The 26,575-nt window shown below is 44.3% G+C and overlaps 1 protein-coding gene and 1 long non-coding RNA gene across 2 annotated transcripts in view; one reads left to right on the top strand and one right to left on the bottom strand.

The window, feature by feature from the left end:
* LOC105486634 (arachidonate 5-lipoxygenase) overlaps positions 1-26,575 on the bottom strand; it is a 60,622-nt gene that overhangs the window by 23,893 nt on the left and 10,154 nt on the right. Inside the window, exons 3-4 of the mRNA XM_011749573.3 lie at positions 23,345-23,426; positions 7,604-7,726 (exon numbers count right to left, since the gene is read on the bottom strand). Of these exons, the coding sequence (XP_011747875.2) occupies positions 7,604-7,726; positions 23,345-23,426 (205 nt within the window). The remainder of the gene's footprint in view (positions 1-7,603; positions 7,727-23,344; positions 23,427-26,575) is intronic.
* Positions 1,629-18,800, top strand: LOC105486633 (uncharacterized). Its single transcript, XR_011607941.1, has 3 exons — positions 1,629-1,754; positions 15,945-16,092; positions 17,315-18,800. It is a non-coding gene; the product is annotated as an uncharacterized lncRNA (long non-coding RNA).

A 26,575-nucleotide genomic window follows, 5' to 3' on the forward strand; every position in this document is an offset into this window, starting at 1 on the left:
CAGCAGAATCAGAGAATGGAGGCTGGGGAGAGCCTGGCTGATGGGACACAGGGCTTGGTGACATCCCAGCTCTGTCGTACCAGGGGAATTACCCTGTGACCATGCATGAAGGCAGCAAACTGGAGCAACCACACAGGGGAACTCTTAGGATAAGCAGGAGACACTGGGGGTCTGTCCTGCTTGCCCTGCCAGGCCTAGGGGCGCATCCGGGCAGAACAGCAATCCCCTTCCATCCTTCCTTAGCTTAGCAAATGCTTCTCTCCTTTGTCCTGGCTACCCTGGGTCTCCGAGGAGGCCATGATGCTCAGGAGAGGGTACTGGGACCACAAGGCTGGAAGCCTTTGTGAGTACTGTCTTTTTCTCCTCATGTGTCAGGACAAAAAAGCAGCCTGCAGGTGGCCAAGAGGGTGTACTGCTGGAAGTTGCCATGGCACAGTCTGGGCGGTGTGGCCGGCTTTGTGATGGGCTGCATACAGTAGGTGCTCAGTGCTACAGCAACCTGGAGCTGTCGAATAATGCCAGCATCATCTTCCAGTCCTTCTGGTACCTTCTTCACTTGGATCCAGTCCCTCGTGGGGAAGGAGGGGCTTTTACCCAGATTCTTGCTGCAGCCTTCCAGGGAGGCTGCTGTGGCCTCACCAAGGCTACGACCAGCAGCCAGGCACCGGAATACCCAGAGAAGCTTCTTTCAGCCTTGCTGCCTCCTTCCTCCCCCAGCACCTCTTGTCAGCTGAGTGTCCTGGGCTAGGAACGCTTGTCAAACTAGAGGAGTAAGCCTCACTGTAGCATCTGGTGTCAGTCTGGGTGGGGAAAAGAACTTATTTCTGGGAGATGAGAGTCCTTCCCAAGCCCCGAGAGCCCTGTAGGGCCTGAAGATGGCCCAGCACCAGATGGTGCTCCAGAAAGAGGCCCTGTGCTGGGGCGCCTGAGGTCCCGGGTGGTTGCTCACCCCTGTTCTTTGGAGGAACCAGGAGTGAGTCACCATCTCCCCAGCTGGGTCTGTTTGACCTCAAAACAGGAGGTTTGCTCTGAAAACAGGGCGGACGTGGCAGTTTTCAGAGGAAGCCACAGATCCAGGAAGAAGTGGAGTTAGGAGGAACATATTTGCGTGTCATCTAGAGGCAAAATATTTCTATATCCTTATAGATAACTGGAATATTCAGGGCTTCAAAGATCCGCTTTTGTAAAAAGAAGGAACCTGCAGGCCAGAGAGGGCACCAGGTAAGGTCACACAGGCAGGTAACAGCCACCTTGATCACCTGGTCTCGGGGTGGTGACCAAGCTTTCTCCTGCACCTTCAGCTTTCTCCTGTGCCAAACTGTGGCCCAAACTGGGCACCAGCTGTTGACCGTGTGCCAGGTGAGCCCCACCCCTCACCCTTACTTCTCCCAGGACCGGCCTTATTTCTCTACTGTTCCGCCTCACTCGAAGGAAACTCTCTCAATTTCCTTTAACGAGGCCATGGAGGTTCACCTGACCTCTGTCTCCCTGCTCTTTCCTTCTGCTAACAGCTTTTCCATTTTTCATGCCACAGTTGTGCTGTGCAGGGCGGGGGCAAAGCCTGCTGAGGAGGGCTGGCCCCCTTCCAGGCACAGCAGGTGGCTAGGAGGAACTGCGTGCCAGAGTTACTCAGAAGCCGCGAGGAAACCAAGCTGTCCCCAGCCAGAGGTTTAACAGGGAAGGCCTCCTCGGTGATTTCAGCCACGAGTTTCAGTTTCCTGCCAGTGGGCACTGAGTTTAACCCACACTAGGGGGTGAGTGTAGCCATCCAGATTTTAACAAGGGCCCCAGGGGATTCTGACGCAAGCTATACTTTGATAACCACTGCTGAAGAGGTTGCAATGTTTTCCAAATTAATTTGACTACAGAACAGATCGTTTTTGTTGAGGGAAACATGACTTCATGTTTTGTCTTAACTCTTCGTCTTATTTTATGACGCCTTTTTAACAACAATACGATGCTACCTTAGCAAATAACATTGAAATTTTCTAGCCTTGTCTAAATTTTAGATGGATTTCCCCCCTACATTTTCCAAACAAATTTATTTTACAATGGGACACATCTCTGATCTCACAACAAAATTTAATGAAAGTCAGTACGTTTTATTGGCATCAGTTAATAGGAGGGGATTATTTTGAAAATTTCCAAGGATTTCAGAGGTTTTAGGGTAGCATTTGGGAAGTTAAGTGGGAGAATTCTACTTGTGTCACAGGAAAAGCGGTTCCTATGAGTGCTTTGGTGACGGGGCCAAATGGTTTCTGAGCTGGGATGACGATAAGAGGGGACGGGGTCTTCTTCTCATATACAAACGCACGCTTTGCTTTCCAATGCCAGGCCAGCAGGCTCCCTCCTCTTCCCGCCTCTCTTTCCTTCGCCATCACTTCTCCCGACACCCAGCCTGGGCCCTCATTCTTCCCGGTGCTCGTGAGTCCCTCCCTTCCTCCACACGCACTCTGCCCTTCCACTGAGCTCAGGGCCCTTATCTCCTGGCCTGGCCCCTCTGCAGCCTTCCTTGCCTGGGGGACTATCGCTCCTTCCCTGCACCCCTGGTGCCTTTTGTTTTTGTCTTTTGAGACAGGGTCTCACTCTGTTGTCCAGGCGGGAGTTCAGTGGTGCAGATCACTGCAGCTTCCACCCCCCCGGCTCAAACGCTCATCCCGCTCGGGCCTTCTCGAACACTGGGATTACAGGCGTGAGCCTCCGCACCCACTCCCTACCCCTTATCCCCCTTCAGGACGCTGCCATCCATGTAGCTGGGTCGTCTGGAGCACAGGGCATGTGGCCGGCCTGTGGGGCTGGGACAGGGCCGGTGGGAGGGGCTGCCCTCAGAGCGCACCCCCTAGGCCTCTGCCTGCCCCCAGGTCCCCTCTCCCCCGTCCTTTACCAGGAGTCCCTCGTCACCTTCTCCGCTCAGCCCCGCTGCACAGCTCCCTCAACCCAACCCCTGGACTCAACTTCGCCCCAGCCTCCTTCGTGCCCAGCGTCCCTTGTAAATGACCCCCCGGGCCGGGTGCCCCGCGTTCTCTCTCGGCCTCTCCCCAGTGGCCTGCTCTCCGCCTGCCAGCGCACGCCCGACCTCCCTGCGTCTGTGCCTTCACCTGACCACAAAGGCAGCCAGGACAACCTCCGCGCGGCTTGACTGTCACAGCTCCCTATTTATCCCTGGACGTGGGAAACTCGGGCTCATAGCGCCTCTACTTACACTGCGGCACAGACTGGCGCTTCCTATGCCGCCTTCACCGGAAGACACCCCTGGCGTCCTGGGTGAGGGCGGGGTCCTGGGGTGAGGGCGGCTCCATCCGCGACCCTTTCCGGAGCTGCTCCCGCCCATTCTCATAGAGGGAAATAGCAGGGCGTGTGAGCCCCCCACCCCTGGCCCCCACCTCTTCCAGGACCGGCCGCCTATCTGCACTGTCCCGCCCCACTAGGAAGGAAACTCTCTTTCTCAATTTCCTTTAACGGGGACATTGTCTTTTCAGCCCTGCCACCCCCTGCAATCGTCTTCCAGGCTGCAAACAGGCTGTGGGGTGGTGAACACATCAACTGCTCTTCCCTCCACACCACCAGGAAATTTCGCAAACCACTTGGCTCTCGGCGGCCTGGCCTCGCCACACCTGTGCCCACAGTCTCTCTCCGCTGCAATCCCCTGTGCCATTCTCCAGGTCCCACGTACCTCTGCCTGGGCCCAGTAAGGCCTGGACAGATGGCCTACGGCTGCAAAGCCTTCCTGGGCCCCATCACAGAGAACGCCCAGGTGGAGCGAGGGTCCCCTGCCCACCCCGCAAGCGCAGGGGCCCTTCCAAGAGTGCAGCCCTAGGCCGGTGTGTGATGGTGGAGATGGGGTCCCAGAGGGCCTGAACCAAGAATGGAGAAGACTAAGGCTGTCTTTAGGGAGAAACTTCTCTGAGGGTCTGATGTATGCGGTCCCATTTTAATCTCACAACAACCCTGAGGAGGAGCTGGGGCCGAGTCTCATTGTTCATTTGAGGACACTGATGCTCAGGGAACTTAGATGACTTCCCTAGGGTCTCCCCCACCCTCACCGGCCCAGAGCCCTCTCCCAGGCACCCCTCATCCCCACAATGGCTCCTCTAAGCTGCTTCCTTGTGGCGCAGCCCCCTTGGCTCAGCTCCTCAAATGCAGGGACACCTCTTCTCTCCCCAGCAGACCTTAAGGGTCTCCATCCACTGTGCCGGCACAGATGCGGTGCTCAGAGGCGGGGCTAAGCTTACTGTACAGCCTGCTGTGCCAAGAGGGGCAGAAGGGCCCCTTTCAGGATTCCTTTGCTCTTCTCCTGTCAATAGGCCATCACTCAAGGGGCTAAGTGACAGGACGATGTGGAGAAAAGTGGGCTGCAGCACTTCTGGGGCCGAGGGCAGGGTGGGCGGCACTGGGGAGCACAGAGGAGGGGACCTCACTGAGGCCAGGGGCTTCTAGAAGCTTCTGGAAGAAGGGGCTCCTCACCCATGTCTTAGCCAAGAAGTGGGGCAGGCGGGTGTGGCACAGGAAACAGCCAGGTCAGAGACTAGAGGTGCTCTGCAAAGCCCTGCTGGATCCCCACGGTGGAGCATCCTATGCATGTAGGACCCGAGAGACTGCAAGGGCGGGCACGTCCCTACTGATGTGTCTCCATTTCTGGGCAGAGACATCTGGGCTCTCACCTGCAGCTGAGCCAACCAAGAAATTATATTTACTTTTTAGAGCGACCCTCCAACAAGTTATACATGCACTTGAGAATGAGCCCTCCCCGTGTCTTGAGAGATGGAGTCCAGGGAGGCAGCTGGAAAGATGCTCCTGCCCTCACTCAGGAGAGATGGTGGAGCTGGGAGAGGAGGAAGCACTCCCTGGGACCCAGCAGATGGACTTGACTCAGCAAATAGATGCAACCTTATGTGGGGGGTGGGGAGGCCCAGGGAGGCATACAGGCCAGTGGTCTTAATCCTGGCTATATACTGGAATCCCCCAGTAGCCCTAAAATATAACTGTGCTGGACTGCCCCTCCTTCCACGGTTTGTGCAGAGTGGGCAGTATGGAGTCTGTAACACTAAACACACAGGATTGAGAACCATATATCTAGGCTGTTGTTAGCCGTGATGGGGATACATGAAAAGGAGGTGCACAGATACCTTCTATACCATAGGATAGGCACTCATTAAATGCTGTTAAAATGGAGCGTGACCCAGTTGGCACTCAGGGGCCAGCTGGGTCACACTTTCATTTTAATAGGATTTAATGAGCACCTATTCTGTGACAGCTGCTAAGATACAGAGGCTCCTGAGACACAGAGATGACAATGACCTTCAGAAACACTGAGCAGACATAAGAAAGGCAGTCTGGCCTTCACTTTCACTCCACCATTCATTCATCCATCCATCCATCCATCCATCCATCCATCCATCCATCCATCCATCTCTCTGTCTACACTTCCATCCACCCACCATCCATTCGCCATCAATCCATCAATCCATCCATCCACCCATCTGTCCATCCATTCATCTCAGTATCCATCCATCCATCCATCCATCCATCCACCCACCATCCATGAATCCATCCATCCATATATAAATTTCTCATCTATCCCTCCATCCATCCACCATCTACCTCTTCTTCCCCCCTTCCTCCTTACCTTCATCCATCCATTCATCATCCATCTCTCAATCCATCCATCTGCTTGTCCATCTGTTTGATTGTCCATCCATCCTGTATTCTTCCATTCCCTCCTCCACCATTACTAAGCCCAGGTGGCACTACTCTCCACCTTACTACCTCACCATCCTTATCATCCTCTCCAAACTGTCTCTTTCATAGGGGCCTTCTGTCCTGCTTGTCCCATCCTGGTCTGGGACCTACCCCACTAAAGCTACATGGCTTTGATCAGCAATCCCAATCCCAGAGTAGGGGAAGGGAAGTGAGCCCTTAACTTCCATGATGTTTCCAGGGAGATGTTGGGTACTGCTGCATTACCAATCCAGATGCTTGGTTTTACTTTTTCTCTCTAGGAGACCCTGATTGTGGTAGGAGAAAAATGCTCCAGCTTTGGACACAAACAGACCTAGATTCAAATCCTGGTTTTGCCAATTTCTGCCTAAATGACTTTAGGCAAACTCCTTGACCTTGACCCTTGAAGACTCAGTTTCCTCACCTAGAAATGGTCAATAATATTATTTACCTCCCAGGATGGCCATGAAGCTTAAAATAGATGACTGTACTCCCCAAAACACCTACAAAGTGTTTAGAATAAATAATATTATTTTAAGCTTTGAAGACTGGCTGAGTTCTCAGCCCCGTCTACCTGCTGGGTGTGCAGACCCAAGGCCAGGGTCCCACCCTCGTAGACTGTCATCTGTAGGTGTGGGGTTGGCCTGGCACTGGGAGGTGCTAATGCTCCTCAGAGGATTCTAGGTATAAGAGGAAATGAAAATCTTTGGACCCCAATTCACTCTGCCAAAAGGGAAAAATTAAGCTGAAAGCTGAGTCATGCAAGGAACTAAGATAGCTACAGATAAAAGGTAAAAACCCCCACAGGTAGCTCTCAGTGTCCACCTTATCAAGTGCTGATGTACTGAGTGCAAGAGGAATACATAACTCACTATTCCCCTACCTGCTCCTTTTCCTTTGCAACATGTGGATTCAGTAATGTGACTATGCCCTCCCTTTCTTCCCTCCAGCCTGCTTTTCTCCTTTAAATATTGATGCCCTTAAAGGCATCTTTGGAAAAAGGCACAGACCACCAATTGTTCCTGTGGATTTGTGTTCCTTTTTTCCATGTACGTCTTTAACCTTAGCAAAATAAACCTCTAAATTGATTGAAACCTGTCTCACATACTTTTTGGATTACATAAGGGTTAGTCCAGTTTCAGAACCATGGATTTAGGGTTTGCCAAACTGACATGATTTTTACAATTCCCTACAGGGTCAATGTGCAGATTTAAAGACCCCCTCCACTACCCCTGGGGTAGGGTCAGGGGATCCATATGTTTAATAAGCAGCCTGGAGTCTCCTGATAGCCTGGGCAAGCTTTAAAAAGCCCTGCAGCCATTCAGATGAAACAAAGGTGCACAGAACCCATATTTCTGCCACTTATTAGCTGGGGGCCTTGGGCAAGGAAGGTACTCCACCTCCGTATTCCTCAGTTCCTCAACTGTAAAATGGAGACAATGACTGTGACTCCCTCGTGGGGCTGTGATGGTGGAACAGGGGACATATGTCATGGGATCAGCACTGGCATTTTGGCCATTCTCACCATAGCACCTGCCATCTTGGTGACAGCCTGGACACAAAGCCTTCACATCTTTGAAGTGGCCATAGAGGGGATGAGATGTGGACGGGGAAGAGGCATTCCAACTAAAGACCCCGGCTTTGGGCCAAAAACACATGTATGTCTGGTGTCTGGAGTCCTCTAGGTTGTGACTTTTTTAGATACTGGTTGTCCTGCAATTGTGCATTGAGAATCCACTCTATGGCCAACATATCATCAAAGCATTTGGCTCAGCTAGGCTGTTCCCCCAACCCAAGGGCCCCATCAGGAAAGGAGTGAGGGTCCCACCCCCAGCACCAGCCACTGGAGGGGCTGCCCAGAGTCCCTCAGTTCTCGTAAACTTACGCTTTGGAGTAATTCAGAACAAAGTCCACTCCTTTTTCACTATCAAACTGGATATCACGGGGTAAATCCTTGTGGCATTTGGCATCGATGCTCAAGGGAAAGCCAGGGCTCCACTCCATCCATCTGAGCATGAGAAAGGAGAAGAAATTGGGTTAAATGTCGGCCTTTGGTCTGCCCCTTCAGCTGAGGGCTGCCCACACTGTCAGACGGTGTTACACAGGGAGATTGATGTACCCACAATTAAAGTCAACACATCACAGGCTGACCCTGTGTCCAGTAAGCTTCTGGGACCGCTTCCAAAGTCCAGTGGCACCAACTTTGCTGTGCCCTGAGCATCAGAGTGGGAACCCTGAGACTGAGCTTACAGTGGTACAGGTGCACACCACTGCATAAAAAGTTCTGAAGGTAGTCTAGGGAGACCTCACTTACTAGAGGTGACATTGAACAGCAGAAGCCTGCCTTGCCAGTCACTGGAGGTAGAAGGTGTTAAGGCTGCCCAGCCATGCCCAACCTGGACATCCACCATTCTGCCAGCTTGGTCAGTGTGTGCCCTGGACTGCGTGCATGTCCTGCATGTGGCATTTGGGGAAATGGGACAGTTCTTATGCCTTCACAATAGGACGACAAGGCAGCAGGTGGCCTGGGAGAGGGACCCAGACACAGACAGCTAAAAGGCTTCCCTCTCTCACCTGCTGGCTAATAGCAGGTTTAGAGATTATTACAATCAAAACAGCTTCCCCAAAGACAAGCCATGCACTGCATCCAATAAACATGCTCAGATCCTGGCATCCTTGAAACTTATCCTGTGGCATTGAGCATTTGCGTTTTCAAAAATGTTTATTTTGCTTTTCTTTTTGTTTTCTTATTGACTAAACTTAAGCTGTGAAAATGTCAGAGGTGTTTGAACCACAGCAACTCCATCTTGAGTAGGGGCTGGGTAAAATAAGGCTGAGACCTACTGGGCAACATTCTCAGGAGGTTAGGCATTCTAAGTCACAGGATGAGATAGGACGTTGATGCAAGATAGAGGGCACAAAGACCTCGCTGATAAAACGGGTTGTGATAAAGAAGCTGGCCAAAACCCAATGAAACTAAGATGGTGATGAAAGTGACCTATGGTCATCCTCACTACTCATTATATGCTAATTATAATGCATTAGCATGCTAAAAGACACTCCCACCAGTGCCATGACAGTTTACAAATGCCATGGCAATGTCAGGAAGTTACCCTATATGGTCTAAAAAAGGGAGGAACCCTCAGTTCCTGGAATTGCCCACCCCTTTCCTGGAAAACTCATGAATAATCCACCCATTGTTTAGCACATGATCAAGAAGTAACTATAAGTATGCTCAGTCAAGCAGCCCACGCTACTGCTCTGCCTGTGGAGTAGCCATTCTTTATTGCTTTACACTCTTAATAAACTTGCTGTCTTCCACAATGGTTGAACTAGTTTACAGTCCCACCAACAGTGTAAAAGTGTTCCTGTTTCTCCACATCCTCTCCAGCACCTGTTGTTGCCTGACTTTTTAATGATCGCCATTCTGACTGGTGTGACATGGTATCTCATTGTGGTTTTGATTTGCATTTCTCTGATGGCCAGTGATGATGAGCATTTTTTCATGTGTCTGTTGGCTGCATAAATGTCTTCTTTTGAGAAGTGTCTGTTCATATCGTTTGCCCACTTTTTGATGGGGTTGCTTGTTTTTTTCTTGTAAATTTGTTTGAGTTCTTTGTAGATTCTGGATATTAGCCCTTTGTCAGATGAGTAGATTGCAAAAATCTTCTCCCATTCTGTAGGTTGCCTGTTCACTCTGATGGTAGTTTCTTTTGCTGTGCAGAATCTCTTTAGTTTAATTAGATCCTATTTGTCAATTTTGGCTTTTGTTGCCATTGCTTTTGGTGTTTTAGACATGAAGTCTTTGCCCATGCCTATGTCCTGAATGGTATTACCTAGGTTTTCTTCTAGGATTTCTATGGTTTTACGTCTAATATTTAAGTCTTTGATCCATCTTGAATTAATTTTTGTATAAGGTGTAAGGAAGGGATCCATTTTTAGCATTCTACATATGGCTAGCCAGTTTTCCCAGGACCATTTATTAAATAGGGAATCCTTTCCCCATTTCTTGTTTTTGTCAAGTTTGTCAAAGATCAGATGGCTGTAGATGTGTGGTATTATTTCTGAGGACTCTGTTCTGTTCCATTGGTCTATATCTCTGTTTTGGTACCAGTACCATGCTGTTTTGGTTACTGTAGCCTTGTAGTATAGTTTGAAGTCAGGTAGCGTGATGCCTCCAGCTTTGTTCTTTTGGCTTAGGATTGACTTGGCAATGTGGGCTCTTTTTTGGTTCCATATGAACTTTAAAGTAGTTTTTTCCAGTTCTGTGAAGAAAGTCATTGAATCTATAAATTACCTTGGGGAAGGCATTGAATCTATAAATTACCTTGAGCAGTATGGCCATTTTCATGATATTGATTCTTCCTATCCATGAGCATTGAATGTTCTTCCATTTGTTTTTGTCCTCTTTTATTTCACTGAGCAGTGGTTGGTAGTTCTCCTTGAAGAGGTCCTTCACATACCTTGTAAGTTGGATTCCTAGGTATTTTATTCAGCTCAGAGTGACTTTGATGCTGCCTTGTAGTTGGACAGGATTTATGGGCAGAAAAAGGAACGTGATGTACAGAAAATGGAAATGAGGTACAGAAAGAGCCAGATTGGTGATGGCTCAGCATTTGCCTTACTTGAGCCCAGTTTGAACAGCTGGCCACTGTGAGTGGCTGAAGTCTGGCTGCTGTGATTGGCTGAGACTTGGTTACTTGCTATGAGAGTAGGTGACAGTCTGTTTACATGTCCAGTTAGGTTACAGTTCACTATGTACAGAGAAACTTTTAGGCTGAATTTAAAATATGTAAGGAGAAAGGTTTAAGCTAAACTCATTAACACCTAGAAGAGAGAAGGTGTTCATTCAATAACTAATTATGGAGCACCTACTACGTGCCAGGAAGTGCTTTGTGCAAAATAGAAGAACATGTAACCCCAATACAGGGCAAAACTACAAAGAAATGGAAGCCATAAATGAAACTATGAGAAACATATAAACCAAAAATAAAATTCTAAGCCCTGTAACTGACTGATGGACCCTTCCCTTGGCCAAGGGCATTTCAAAGTTAACCTGAAAAATTAGTTCAGGCCATAATAGGGATGGGTGGCTAAACATGCCTCATTGTACTCTCTTCCTTCCTGGAATTCAGGCACAGCTGATCAGCATTCACATCAACACAGAGATGTTAAGTCTGATAGAACAGACTCTTTAAGATTGATAAGAAACATTTACAATTGATTCTACCTGAAGCCTGCTATCTGGAGGCTTCATCTGCATGATAAAAACTTTGTTTCCACAACCCCTTATCTTAACCTAGACATTCCAAATTTTTAGATAATAATTCTTTTAAACAGTTGCCAATCCGAAAATCTTTGAATCTGCCTCTGACCTGGAAGCTCCCCTCCCCCATGTTGTCTCACCTTTCCAAATTGAACCACTGTCCATCTTACATGAGACCGATGTCTTATGTCTGTCTAAAATGTATAAAACCAAGCTGTACCCCAACCACCTTGGGTGCATGTTCTCAGGATCTGCTGGGGCTGCATCATGGGCCGTTGGTCAGTCATATTTGGCTCAGAATAAATCTTTTCAAATACTTCACAGAGTGTGACTCTTTTCATTAACAGACATGAAAGCCAGATGCAGATGTAATAAGCAAGGAGGAAGAGCTCTAAAAGGAGAGAGAGTAATATATGGAGAAGTGAAAAAAAATCAAATAAATAAAAGAACTTCCTTAAGTTGAAAAATACTTCAATATCTTAAGTCTGTGAAAGGAAATTAAATTTTAGGACCCCAGACTCATTTAGCCAAAGGGAAATGTCGAGCTGAGAACTGTGTCATGCAAACCTGCCTCCCCCTTTTGGTTCCTAAATAAGATGGCTATGATGAAAAGCTACATGTCTCCACCGTATTTTGCTCACAAGGAAATTCCTAGTGAACTGTTAAAATTTCATCATGGCAATGCAAATTGATCGCTTATCTTTACAAGCGCAGTCACCCGCCAGATACAAATGCATATCTGATTGTTCCCCCTTCCCTATTTTGTCTATTTTCTCTTATGTAAAATGCAGATTCCCTGCATTTTCCTCTGCCCCATTTGTTTATATCATCTTATGTTAAAAAATGCAGATTCACTGAGCCAGACAAAGGCATGAATGACTATTTTTCCCTGCCCTGCTCTTACATGAAAATTGTGTACTTCTCAATATCCCGCCCTTTCCCCTTTAAATTTGGAGCCCTCAAAATCATCTTCAGAGAAAGACATAGAGCTGTCTCCCAGGCATACATCCTTAACTTTCGCAAATAAGTCTCCTAAAATGATTGAGACTCGTCTCATCATTTTTCTCAATGACAAGTCTTAGGTGGAAAAAAAAAAAGGGAAAAGATACATCTAGGTGTATACTGATTAAAATTTAAAATGTCCAAGAGGCAGGAGAACATGAGCGAAAGAGAGAGAGAAGGAAAGAGATGCAGAGAGTGAACGAGAGAGGAAGAAAGTGGGGGAGGGAGGGAGATAGAAACTCTAGGAAAAGAAACAATCAAACTATCATATTTCTCCTTTGTCATTCTGAAAATGGGAAGAATGAAGTGTATACAGACTTTTTTTAGATCTTCATCTAAGCCTCTCATATTGTCATCAATGAAGGCAGGGGAATTTGTTTTGAGGGGATGGGTGGGGGGACAGGAGGACAAGCACAGACTCAGATCTTACACTACACATGAACCTTCTGAGGAAATTAATTGAACGCGTTCAGCTGAACAAAAATTAAATTAGAATGAATCAATAAACTCCTAAATACAGCAAAGAATATTCATTATAAAACTACAGCAAATATAATAGTAAACAAAGAAACAAAAATATGAGAGCGATGTTCATCCCTACCACCACTACTTGTTTTGAGAATTCCAGCCATGCAATAAGAAAAGAATATCAGTCATGTAGATAATGGAAAGTAAGAGACAAAATTATTATCATTTAGATAATACGAGCACATTAACTAACCAGGCTCACTAACAATAAACAAACAAGAATAAGTGATTAGAACCAATGAAAGAATTCAGTAAGAGACCAATGTACAGTAAATGTAAGAAACAAGTAATTTACATTTATCCCAGCAACATTTTTGCAAACAGAAAAATATCCTGCTCAGAACAGCAAATGCTACAGGTAGAGTAGCTAGAAAGGTGAAGGACCTGCATGAAGAAAACTAGAAATTCTATGGAAGGACATGACACAGGATCTAAAGAGGAGGAAAGACATGCTGTGTTCTTGGATAGAAAGACTGAATCTCACTAAAATGCCGACATATAACACAGTTATGTGAAATTCAAAGTAATTCTCATTATGAAAATCTTAAGAAAGAACAGTGAGATATGAAACAGAAATTAACATTTATTAGAAAGTTATGATAACCAAAAAATGGTGCTGGGGTCTGAAGTAGAAAAATAGGCTAACACATGAAGTGCAGAAACAGACCCAGAAACTATGTGTACATAATACAAAACTCGCCAACACTTATCCAGTGCTTTCTACGTGCCAAATACTATTCTCTGTGTTTTCATGGTTTAACTTATTATCTCAAAATCCCTAAAAGGAAGGCACTGTTATTTCCCCCATTTTATAGCCGAGGGAACTGAGGCACAGACAGATTAAACAACTTTCACAGGACTGGAGAAAGTGCCGGTAAGTGTGAGTTGAGCCCAGACACTCAACTCCAGAGCTCACGACTACCATCCTATGCCAGCTTGTACTGTGGGTGTCATCATCCCTGTCATCCAAGTCAGGAGGAAGGACATCATCCCTGTCATCCAAGTCAGGAAGGAATGCTACCGGGAGAGTTCCACCCCTACTTTGCAGCATGTATGAAAACATGTGGCAGGAGTGGGGCATGGTGGTGCACCATGCTACTTGGTGCTCCCCACCATGCTACTTACACTCCCCAGCTACTTGGGAGGCTGAGGTGGGAGGATGGATTGAGCCTGGGAGTTTGAGGCTGCAGTGAACCGTGATCATGCCACTGCACTCCAGCCTAGGAAACAGAGCAAGACTCTGTCTCAAAAAAAAAAAAAAAAAAAACCCAGAAAATAAAAAAAGGTAGATGAATGAAAGGTGCAAACTCAAAGAGGAAATTATAAAAGTATTAGACAAAATTATAGGGGAAGTATTTGTGTAACACTGGGGTGGAGAGGGCTTTCTTAAGCAAAGTAGGAAACCCAAAAGTTATAGATGTAAACAATACATAGTTAATAAAATAAAGAACCAAAATCTCCTGTGGCAAAAGCAACAGAAGACAAATAATAAATGCTATACATATGTAACAAACGGATACTATCCTGATATAGAAAGAGCTCCTTTAGATTAATAATTGAAAGAACAATAGGGAAAAAAAAAAAGCTTATAAATAGGCAATGCAGTGATTCTTAACTTATTAGTGGTCAGGGGAGTGCAGATTAAAACAACCACAAGGTCTTAGGGGTTTGTAGACTGTCAAACAAGGTCATCGGGTACTGATAAATGTATGGGTGGGTAAAAGTATCTTTTCATACACAGTTGGTAGGACTGCAAATTACTATACAATTTTGTGAAACGATTTTTGTTGGTATTTCTTAAAATGAAAAAAATGCTGATTTGTTCCAGCAATCTGCGTTCTGGAAATGGATCTGCCAGTAACTAAAGCACCAGTACATCAAGATGTTTGTACAAGATTGGTTCTGACAGCATTGTTTGTACTGCAAGTACCCAAAACAAACAGACACACTTACAAATGGGAAATGAACTGAATGTCAGTGAATAGGGGAATGGCTGAGTAAATTATGGTGCATTCCCAGAAGGCAAGAAATAAGTAGCAGTTTAAGAAGAGGAAAATAAATGAGATACTATTTCACACACAAGAATGAAAACATCTGAAGATGCGAAGTGTTGATGATGCAGGGAAACAGTGAATCTCAGAAACAGTTGCTGGGGTGTCCACTGGCAGAATGCCTTTGGAAAACAATCAGCAATATCTAGAAAGCTTAAAAACACATGTGGTCTGCAACCCTGCAACTCTACTTCTTGGAATATTCCCTACAGTAACTCTTCTGTGAGAGCACAGAGAGATGTGTGAGAAAGCTCATTGTAGCTTGGTTTGTAACAGCTAGAAATTAAAGACAGCCCGCTTGCCCATCAGCAGGAGAGCGGATGAGCACCTGGGTTATTCAGATACTGACGTTCCATGAAGAAGTTAACTGCATGAACCACATCTGTCCGTGTCAACCAGATCCTCTTCAATACGTAATGATGAGTGAAAAGTGCAGGTCACAGAATGATTAGATTAAATTACATCGATTAACAAACACCCACACTTTGCCATTTACTGCCGTGTGTGAGTGTGCATGTAACACAGACAGATGCGGTCACAGTGGGAGAGCACAGGCTGTGGGCTATGACCTGGGTCTGCTTCTCCTTCTCCCTGTGTGGCTGAGTGAGTAAGGAGGGCCGGCGAGAAGCACCAGCTTTCTGACATAGTGGGGACTATTCTTAGTCATTGCTTTACTTCCAAACTCTGATCTAGAAGCCTGAGAAATCTTGTGAGAAAGAGGAACTCCAGGATTGTGCAGACAGTGCAAAGTTCAGTGTTTCCTGAACGGAAGCAAAGGAGGGTTTCTGAAAAGGACAGATGAGTGGAAGGAGGAAGAAAAAAATGATTAAATCTAAGAAAGGGGGAAACTATCTCACCAGAAGCCCCCTGCTGCAACATTGTGATAATGTTAAGCAGCTCCCAGAGAATTGGGCTAGTTTGTGTTATCTTAGATGAGTAGATAGCAAAGTTTAATTAGATTTACCCACTAATTCATACTAAAGTGTCAATGGCTTATAACAAAGTAAACGAATTTTTTGTTGTTGTTGTTGTTGTTGTTGTTGTTGAGACAGAGTCTTGCTTTGTCGCCCAGCCTGGAGTGCAGTGGCCGGATCTCAGCTCACTGCAAGCTCCGCCTCCCGGGTTCACGCCATTCTCCTGCCTCAGCCTCCTGAGTAGCTGGGACTACAGGCGCCCGCCACCTCGCCCGGCTAGGTTTTTTTTTGTATTTTTTTTTTTTTAGTAGAGACGGGGTTTCACCGTGTTAGCCAGGATGGTCTCGATCTCCTGACCTTGTGATCCGCCCGTCTCGGCCTCCCAAAGTGCTGGGATTACAGGCTTGAGCCACCGCGCCCGGCCCCTAAGTAAACGAATTTTACAGGTATTTTATCTTAACCCAGATTCACAGGCCAGAAGTACTCCGAGAACTGGCTCCAGGGGCTTTGCCAGAGGTGGCTGAAACAGCGAGGGAGTCGAGGAAGAAGCATCGAAACAACAGCCCTTTGGGATGGGAGGCAGAGCTCAAGTACAATGTGTGCACTGCACCAGGTACGAAAGTCTGGAAACACATCATATGGTGCCTGAGCTGAGAGGCTTGTGCACAAATACTCTAAAACAAATCACACATTTATATACCCTTAACATGACCCACAGCACAGCAGGTTACTCTCCCACACTTGACACTAATGGCATATAAGTTTTATTTTTGATTTTTCAATGGGGAAATAGAATATATAAAATATGTATGGATATGTAAATATGCACACACACACTCACACATGCAGAAAAATGTACAAAACACCTGTACGACCACCATCCAGGTCAAAAATCAGAACGTTGTCCGTACCCTCACCCCCTACCTTTCCCAATCAACCCTCCTTCCACCCCCGGTAATCACCATCGTCAGCTTTATGATAATCATTTTCTTGTTATTGTTTAAGGTTCCGCTTCGACACACCTCCCTAAACAATTTAATTCCAAAGTTATGAATTGGCCAGACATGCTCCTGGCTTCTTTCCTTCAACACCGCGTCGGTGAGGTTTGTCCATGTTAGCAGCAGTTTGTTGATTTTCCTTGTTGGGTAGAATTTTCCTTGACAATTTATTTACCTATTCTACTGTTGTTGGACATTGAGCTGTTGCCATTTTTTGGCCATCATGAGTAATGCTGTTGTGAGTATCCAGGCGCACATGCACACAAATTTGGATCCCACTATAGGATTTCTGGGTCATAGATTATAGTGTAGCTTCAGTTTTACTAGATATTGCTAAATTGTTTTCCACGGAGGTCATATCAATTTGTCCTCCTGCTGGGCAGTACGTGAGTGTTCCCAGCCCTCTGGATCTTCTTTAATACTCAGGTGTTGTCAGTTGTTGAAGTGTTGCCCATCTGGGGGGCATGTGTGTGGTAGTAGCAGCAGTTCACTGTGATCTTCTGATTCCTAATGAAGCTGAACACCTTTTGTATACTTGCTGCTTATATTTTGTACAGTGAGTACTCAAACCTCTTGCCCATTTTCTAGCGAATGACACTCCCCTTCTTAAAGATTTGCAGGTCCTTCACATGCTAGGAATAACTCTCGTCAGTCACTCTATGACTTGCCTTCTCTCTCTCCTGGTGTCTTTCAAAACAGAGTGTCCTTAACGTACCAATCTTTTCCTTTGTGTTTAACACGTTCTGAGCCTTGTTTGAAAAATCCTTTTAGCTTGAGACCTGGAAGAATAATCATCTGTAGTCTAAATGTCTTACAGTTTTGTCTTTAACTTTTCAGTCTAATCAACCCCAAGCTGAGTCTCCTGAATGGCAAGAGGTGGATTCCGATTTCTTCTCCTTCTCCTTCAGCCCTCCGTGCTGGCAGGCCCCTGTCCTCACGATGCACATCTAGTGGCCCAGTGCCACCCATCAGCCGAGCCCTCCATAACAGACTCAGTAACCACATACGTGTGGCTGTTTCTTGTTTCTTTATTCTGTTTCATGGAATGTTTGTGATGAAAAGGGGGATGGAGCTAAAGATAGTTCTGAGGATGGGGCAATTGTGTTCTTGGTGTGGAATTTCTCACCCCTTGACAGGGTGGCTGGGCATAGGGGAAGAAGAAGCTACAGGGCTGAGAGATGCTGTTGCAACTTAGAAAAATTAAGAAAAATGAAGATACTACTCAGCTATGGCAAGTGTTTGGTGAAACAGGGACCCTTACATGGCTCATGAAAATTGGTTAAAGATTTTTGAGGAGAAATTTGTTAATGTGTACTAATAACTTTTACTATTTGGTAATGTCACATCTGGGCATCTATCCTAGGAAAATACTTAATAATGCATACAAATTTCACATACAAGGGTTTTCACATTGCTTATAAGAATATAAAAATTAGAAACCTCCTAAATGTCCAGGGAGGCCGGGTGTTTAAGTGAATGATGAGGCATTCATTCAATGGAATATTACATAGAAACTAGAATAATGTTTATGAGGAGATTTTGAAAATATGGGAAAATGATTTTGCTATACTGCTAAAGTGCAGCAAGGAGGATGCAAAGTGGTATATATAGCACAATCCCACATTTAAAAAGTGAGTAAGACAAAGTGAAAACAACTAAACATGAATTATAGGTATTTTTCTGCTTCTATATTATTTTCCTTCTTTTACTTTTTTGAGTTAAAGAAAACAACCCAGATATACTACATATTCCTTGTAAGAAGTTCAACTATTGAGGAATATGTAGAAAAGTATCACAATATTGGCTCCCAAAGGCCCCTCTGCAGCCCAGGTAACTTCACTGTCCATACAGAATGATTCCTTCCACTTCCTTCCCTTGAAAGGAGACACAGACTCAAATGTTTCCAGGGGCCAAAGCAGGAAACGAAATGAGAGAAAACCTTGATATAGACAACAGACAGGTGTGGACTGGGGAAGCCTGAAGAATATCTCTGTTTACTCAAAAGTCAACAATGATCCATCAAACACTTGTAGAGGCTGGATACAGCCCATCAGCCACCCATTTCCAGAGGAGTACTCTGTAATGTGTTATTATTATTATCTTCCAAAAAGCTTTATTGAGATACATTTACATACCATTAAATTCACCCCTTAAAAGTATGCTATTGAAAGATTTTAATGTATTTGCAGAGTTGTATGTGTAACCATCATTGTAACCTAATTTTGAAATAATCTCATCCCCAAAGGACACCTCGAACCCATTAACACTCACTCCTTGTTCCCCCTCCCCAACTCCTAGTCCTAGGTAACTACTCACCTACTAATCTGACCCTGTGGGTTTGCCTATTCTGGACATTTCATACAGATAGAATCATACAATATGGGGTCTTCCGTAAGTGAGTTTTCCATTTAGCATATTTTTGAAGTTCATTCAGTGTTTGGCATGTATCTGTAGTTCATTTCATTTCTTTTTTTTCTATTTGAAATGGAGTCTTGCTCTGTCGCCTAGGCTGGAGTACAGTGCGGGAATCTAGGCTCACTGCAACCTCCGCCTCCCGGGTTCAAGTGATTCTCCTGCCTTAGCCTCCCGAGCAGCTGGGATTACAGGTGCGCACCACCACGCCTGACTAATTTTTGTATTTTTGTAGACACAGGGTTTCACCATGTTGGCCAGGCTGGTCTCAAACTCCTGACCTCAAGAGATCTGCCCATCTCAGCCTCCCAAAGTGCTAGGATTACAGGTGTGAGCCTCCGTGCCCAGCATTCATTCCTTTTTAATGCCAAAAAATATCCCATTGTATGGATAAACTATATTTTGTTTATTCATTCCTCAGTTAACGGAATTTAGCTTGTTTCTACTTTTTGGCTATTGTGAACAATGGTGCTATAAATACGTGTGTACAAGTTTTTGTATAGATGTATGGTTTCATTATTCTTGGGTAGAGGACTAGGAGTAGAATTGCTGGGTCATATTGTAGCTGGGTTTAAGATTTTGAGGAACCACTAAACTGTTATCTGAAGTGGCTGCATCATCTTACATTCCAGTAGCAGCATCAGGGTTCCAGTTTCTCCACATCCTTGGCAGCACTTGTTACTATCTGTCTTTTTTATTCTAACCATTTTAGTGGGTGTGAAATTGTATCTTGTGGTTTTGATTTGAAATTTCCTGATGATTAGTAATGTTGAGCATATTTTCACATGCTTATTGGAGATTCACAAATTTTCTCTGGAGAACTATTTAATTAAATGCTTTGCTAATTTTTAAACTGGGTTATTCATACAGAATATTTTTAAATTGAGTTGTCAGAATTCTTTATATATTCTGGATACAAGTCCCTTATCAGACATATGATTTACATATTTTCTCCATTCTGTGGGTTGCCTTTTCACTTTATTGATGATGTCTTTTGAAGTATAGATCTTTTACATTTTAATGACGTTCTAACTTGGCTACTTTCTTTTGCTGCCTGCGTTCTTGGTGCCATATCTAAGAGGCTTTGCTGAACCCAAGATTATGAAGACTTACTCGTATGTTTTCTTCCAAGAGTGTTATGTTGCTAGCCCTTACTTTTAGATCTATAATCCATTTTGAATTTTTAAATTTCTCTAGCAGCGTTGTTGAAATATGTCACATACTATAAAATTTATCCATTTAAAGTGTTCAATTCAAGGATGTTTAGTATTAATTTTTACACAACGGACAACCATCAGTTGTAGAACATTTTCATCCCCCACAAAAGGAACACTGTATCCATTAGCTGTCACTCCCATGACCACTTCCTCACTCCCTGCCCCTAGACAACCAGTAATCTACTTTCTGTCTGTACAGATTTTTCTCTTCCAGAAATTTCATATAAAAGGAATCATACAATATATGATCTTTTGTGACTGGTTTCTTTCACTTAGCATAATGTTTTCGAGATTCATCCATGTTGTAGCAAGTGTCAGTATTTCATTCTTTTTTCATGGTCAAATTATATAGATATATTATATTTTATCCACTCATTCATTAACAGACATTTGGGTTGTGTACACCTTTTGATAGTTACAAGCAATGCTGCTATAATCATCAATGTACAAGTTTTTGTGTGAGCATATGTTTCCATTTCTGTTGGGAATATGCTTAAGAGTGGAAATGCTGTCATATTGTGACTCTCTGTTGAACAGTTAGGAGCTAGCAGACTCTTTTCCACGCAGCTGTGCCATTTTACATTCCTACCAGCAGTGTATGAGGGTTCTGATTTTTCCACATCCTTTTCAACACTTGTTCTTGTCTGACTTTTTGATTCTAGCCATCCTAGTGAGTATCAAGTGGTATCTCATTGTGGTGTTGATTTGCATTTCCTAGATGACTAATGGGTCCTTGGAGAAATATCTATTCAGATCCTCACTCATTTTTTTCATTTTTTAATTGGGCTCTTTGTCTTTATTGAGTTTAAGAGTTCTTTATAAATTCTGGATGGAAGGCCCTTATCAGATATACAATTTGTAAATATTTCTTCCATTCTGTGGTTCGTCTTTTCACTTTCTTGATGGTGTCCTTTGAAACATAAAGGTTTGCAAATTTGATGACATCATTTTATCTATTTTTCTTTTGTTGCTGATGCTTTTGGTGTCATATAAAGAGTCCTTTGTCAAATCCAAAATTATGAAGGTTTACTCCTGTGTTTTCTTAAAAGAGTTTTATAGTTTTAGCTGTTACATTTAGGTAGGTATTTGATTGATTTTGTGTTAATTTATGTATATGGTGTGAGCTAAGGATCCAACTTCATTCTTTTGTATGTGGCTATACAGTTTTGCTAAGGACATTTTTTGAAAAGACTATTGTTTCTCTGTTAAATTGTCTTGCTATTTTTGTCAAAAATTAATTGGCCATAAGTGTAAGGGCTTGTTTCTGGACTCTCAAGTCTATTTCATTGATCCATGTATCTATCCTTATGCCAATATCACATTGTCTTGAATACCATAGCTGTGTAGTAATTTTGATATTGAGAAGTGCAAGTCCTCCATTTTTGTTTTCTTTTTATCAAGATTGTTTTGGCTATTCTGGATCTCTTCCATTTCCATATGAATTTTAGGAACACTTTGTCAATTTCTGCCAAGAAATCAGCTAGAATTTTGATAAGGGTTGTGTTGAACTTGCACATTACTTTGTTATGTACGTACAGGTTATTACTTTTTTAAAATTGCTATTTTAACAAAATTAAGTCCTCTGATTCATGAACATGAAATGTCTTTCAATCTATTTAGATCATTTTTAATTATGTTAAACAATGTTTTGTAGTTTCATTGTACAAGTCTCAGACTACTTTGTTAAATTTATTCATAAATGTTTATTGTTTTGATGCTATTGTAAATTGAACTTTTTTTTACTTTTATTTTCACATCGTTGGTTGTTAATATACAGAAAAACAATTGATCATCTTGTATCTTGCAACCTTGCTTGTTTATTAGTTCTAATAGTTTCTTTTGGTGAATGCCTTCAGATTTTCTATATATAAGATCATGTCATTTGTAAATTGTGATAGTTTTACTTACTGTACTCCAGTGTGGGTGCCTTTACTTATCTTTTACTTCCCTAACTGACCTGGCTAGACCCTCCAGTACAATGTCGAATAGAAGTAGCAAAAGTGAACATCCTTATCCTGTTTCTGGATTCAATCTTTCATCATGAAGTATAATGTTAACCATGAATTTTCTTTTTTTTCTTTGCTCTGTCACCATGCCGGAGTGCAGTAGCATGATCTCAGCTCACTGCAACCTCTGCCTCCTGCATTCAAGTGATTCTCCTGCCTCAGCCTCCTGAGTAGCTGGGACTACAAGTGTATGCCACCACACCCAGCCACTTTTTGTATTTTTAGTATAGATGGGGTTTCACCATGTTGGCCAGGATGGTCTCAATCTCTTGACCTCATGATCTGCCCACCTCGGCCTCCCAAAGTGCTGGGATTACAGGCATGAGTCACCGCACCCAGCCTAATTGTGAATTTTCAAACCTTTATCAGGTTGAGGACACTCTCTTCAATTCCTATTTTTTGAGTGTTTTATCATGAATGGGTGTTGATTTTGTCAAATGCCTTTTTTTGTATGTCTATTGAAATGATTATGTACTTTGTTTTGTTCTTTACTCTATTGATATGGTGTATTCAATTAATAGATTAATAGATTTTTGGATGTTAAACCAACTTTGCATTCCTGGGCTAAATCCCACATTTTCATATTGTTTAATGCCTTTTATATATTGCTGAGTTAGGTTTGCTAGTATTTCGTTGAAAATGTTTATATCTATATTGCTAAGGGATATTGGTTTATAGTTTTCTTGTGATGCCTTTAGTTTTGGTATAATACTGGTATGAGACAATGAGTTGGGAAGTGTTCCTGCTATTTCGTAAAAGAGTTTATGCAAGATTGGTATTAATTATTTAAATGTTTGATGGAATTAGCCAGTGAAGTTATCTGGGTCTGGGCTTTTAATAGTTTGAATCTTCTGGTCAGTTGGCCGAAGAGTTGTCAATTTTGTTGCTGATCACATATCACTTTTATAATTGAATTGTTATAAGAAGACATAAGAAGTAAGAGGCAATTCCCACAATGGAGAACATTAAGATACACTCAAGCTTTTCTGCCCACTCTTCCTACATGCCAATATGATTGATTCAAAGTTTCATTACTCTCCTCTCCATCTCTCGTCTGGAGTTGTAGGTAAGGTGAAGTTTGGGGATTGTGCAGCCACACTGGGAGTTGGTGCCTTGGTGACTTTCCAGCAGTGACGGGCCATACGCCGTGAAAAGGGTTTATTTCATACCATGCACTTGAGCTAGAAGAAATCAAGGCCCCCGTGACCACCTGATCTGATGTCATAACTCACCGATACTGTTTTTGCCGTGTTTCCAGTTCTTTACGTCGGTGTTGCTTGAGAATGTGTATTTGGTCATCTCGGGCCAACTTTGCTGTAAAGAAAGAACAACATGAGAGGAGCCTTAGGAAGAACAATAACAATGCCCAATGCACATGTGCTTGGACTTGGGTTCCATCACTGAAGCTGTGTGACCAAGAGTTGCCCTGACCCCTTCACATGTAAAATGGAGATGATAATGCCTACTTCTCCGGGTCATGGTGTGCATTTGGGGAGAGAATGCAGGAAAGCCCTCCACACAGCACCTGGCATGCAGCAAATGCCAATGGATGGAAACAATGACCATTATCATGCCTATAGTCATCATTGGCCTGAGGGTTCTGCTCCTCCCTCTAAGCCTGGCTCTGAAAGCATCTTATCTCTCAGCGTGTCTCTCACTGCAGGAGTTGGAGCAGGTAGCTAAGGGCAGGGCTGCTTCTCAGAGCCTTTACAGCAGACCAGGTCATATCATGACCACTCTTTAAACTATTGCTTAAGGCCAAGCCTGTGAATGCAGCCCATAGAGCTGTGAGTAGGGGGAACCCAGATCTCCTGAAAACAGATCCTGGAATAGTTTCTGTAGCTCTCATGGTGAAGCATTACGTTTTAAAACTTTCTTTTCAACACAGATTGATATTTTTGTAAAATATAATAACAATTAATTACTAGAAAAAATGAAAATGAAATTTACAAAACCCAAAGATATTCAAAATGCAAGTCATTTTTTTTCTTATTAAGTACAAAAGTCATAAAATTGTTCTGTTAACTTGCTTTAAAAGTTTCCAAAACCCCTACTCTGAGTCTTTGTATTTTATTTTGTATTTATTTTATTTTTTTTTTAGAGACAGGGTCTCCCTCCGTCTCCCAGGCTAGAGTGCAGTGGCATGATCATAGCTCCCTGGAGCCTTGAACTTCAGGACTCAAGTGGTTCCCCAACCTCAGCCTTCTAAGTAGTTGGGACTACAGGCACACACCACCACACCTGGTTAATTTTTTTTTTTTTTGAGATGGGATCTTGCTCTATCACCCAGGCTGGAGTGCAGTGGCCTGATCTCAGTTCACTGCAAGCTCTGCCTCCCGAGTTCACGCCATTCTCCTTCCTCAGCCTCCCGAGTAGCTGGAACTGCAGGTGCCCCACCACGCCCGGCTAATTTTTTGTATTTTTAGTAGAGACAGGGTTTCACTGTGTTAGCCAGGATGGTCTAAATCTCCTGACCTCATGATCCGCCCACCTTGGCCCCTGGCTAATTTTCAATTTTTTTTTTTTGTAGAGATGGGGTCTCTCTACGTTGCCCAGGCTTGTGTCAAAATCCTAGACTCAAACAATCCTCTCGCCTTGGCCACCCAAAGTGCTGGAACTATAGGCTTCAACCTCTGTACTGATCTAACTGCAGACCTGGACCCAGTTCTCAGATGACACCCAGGCCACACTCTGAGCTGTCCACCCCATAGCACTTCCAGGCTGAGGCAACTTCATCCTTGAGCTTGGAACTGGGGCCCAAAAAGGAATATTAGCGGGATACCTCTGCATTCTCCCCTGGGGATGTAAGGCCAGCCAAGAGGGGAGGCTTGAGGCCACGGAAGGCAAGGTGAGTATTAATAGTGACAATAACTGTTATCATTGGCTATGGGGGTAATTCTGGAGGCACTCAACATTCATCATCTCTTATATACCTTAAGGAACCAGCTAATCTCTTGGGCACCTCGACTCTGAGGTGCTGGATCTCTTCAGTTTCACTGGTATGAATAAGTCAGTACATGCACAATTGCAACATGCCAAGTTTAAAAAAGAGAATGGTCCTTCTCCTCTGGCCCCAAAGGTGTTTGAAGAATCTACCCAATGGCTGATGAAGTTCTGGGAGTATGACAGGATGAGAAAGCCTGGACTGATGGCAGAAGAGCTCAGCAGGGCAGGTTCCAAGGACTGACACAGTGCCTTAATGAAACTGTCCCTTCACACAGATGCTCTGGATCCATGGGGCCACAGTAATGGCCCTCTGACATTCATGTTCACCCAAGGTATAGTGGTGAAATATTAGATTTAAGGGGTGATCATATGGTGAGTAATTGAATCACTTGTAGGTTGGCCCCCCCTCATTTCCAGGTTGTTCAAGGGATTGGTTGTTGTGCCATGTGGTGGATTAATAATCGGCCACAGCTGGGCGTGGTGGCTCACGACTGTAATCCTAGCAATTTGGGAGGCCAAGGCAAATGGATCACCTGAGGTCAGGAGTTCCAGACCACCCTGGCCAACATGGCAAAACCCTATCTCTAGTAAAAATACAAAAATTAGCCAGGCATGGTGGCTGGAGCCTGTAATCCCAGCTACCTGGGAGGCTGAGGCAGGAGAATCGCTTGAACCTGGGAGGCAGAGGTTGCAGTGAGCTGAGATCGTGCCACTGCCTTCCAGCTTGGGCAACAGAGTGAGACTTTGTCTCAAAATAATAATAATAATAATAACAACAATAATAATAGGCCACAAATTCTTTGACATTCCTTCCATTGAGAGATGGGGGGTCTGCATCCCCTCCTCTGGAGTCTGGGTGGGCTTTGTGACTGCTTGGACCAGTAGAATATGGTGGAAGTTACAGTGTGCCAGTTTCTAGGCCCAAGCCTGAAGAGACTGGCAGCTTCAACTTTCTGTCTCTTAGAAAACTTGCTCTTGGAAGCCAGCCATCATGTAAGAAACGCAAGCACCCAGAGGACACTATTCTGTGAGAAGCCTTAAAGAATGAGACTCCATATGGACAGAGAGGCCAAGGAGCCTAGAGAGAAGAAGCCCCAGTTCCCTAAGCTGATGCTACATGGCCACAGATGAACCGCCCAGTGAAGCCTTTCCCAAATTCCTGACCTGCAAGAGCATGAACAAAATTAAATGGCTATTTAAAACTACCAAGGAGGTTGGTTTTACAGCAGTAGAGAGAGTGAAAATTGCTGGACAGCTTCTCTATGCTCACCCTCCAACCAGTGCTATCCCTGAAAGTGATTGGAATGAGATGCCTCAATGGGCTTCCCACTGGGAACTCTGACCAGAAAGGAGGGAATATATAGAGCAAGGAGAGGCCAATTACTCCCCAGCATCTTTCTACTGAGGGCCGCAGCTCCTCCAAGGGTACTCTCTCCAGGATACTTCTGGATTACTCCCACAACCTTCTCCCTCCACCTGCATCAGGACTAGTGGTGCTGATGGCCCCGCACTCTGCA

This window comes from Macaca nemestrina, chromosome 9, assembly GCF_043159975.1.
Source record: "Macaca nemestrina isolate mMacNem1 chromosome 9, mMacNem.hap1, whole genome shotgun sequence".
NCBI classification, from domain to species: domain Eukaryota; kingdom Metazoa; phylum Chordata; class Mammalia; order Primates; family Cercopithecidae; genus Macaca; species Macaca nemestrina.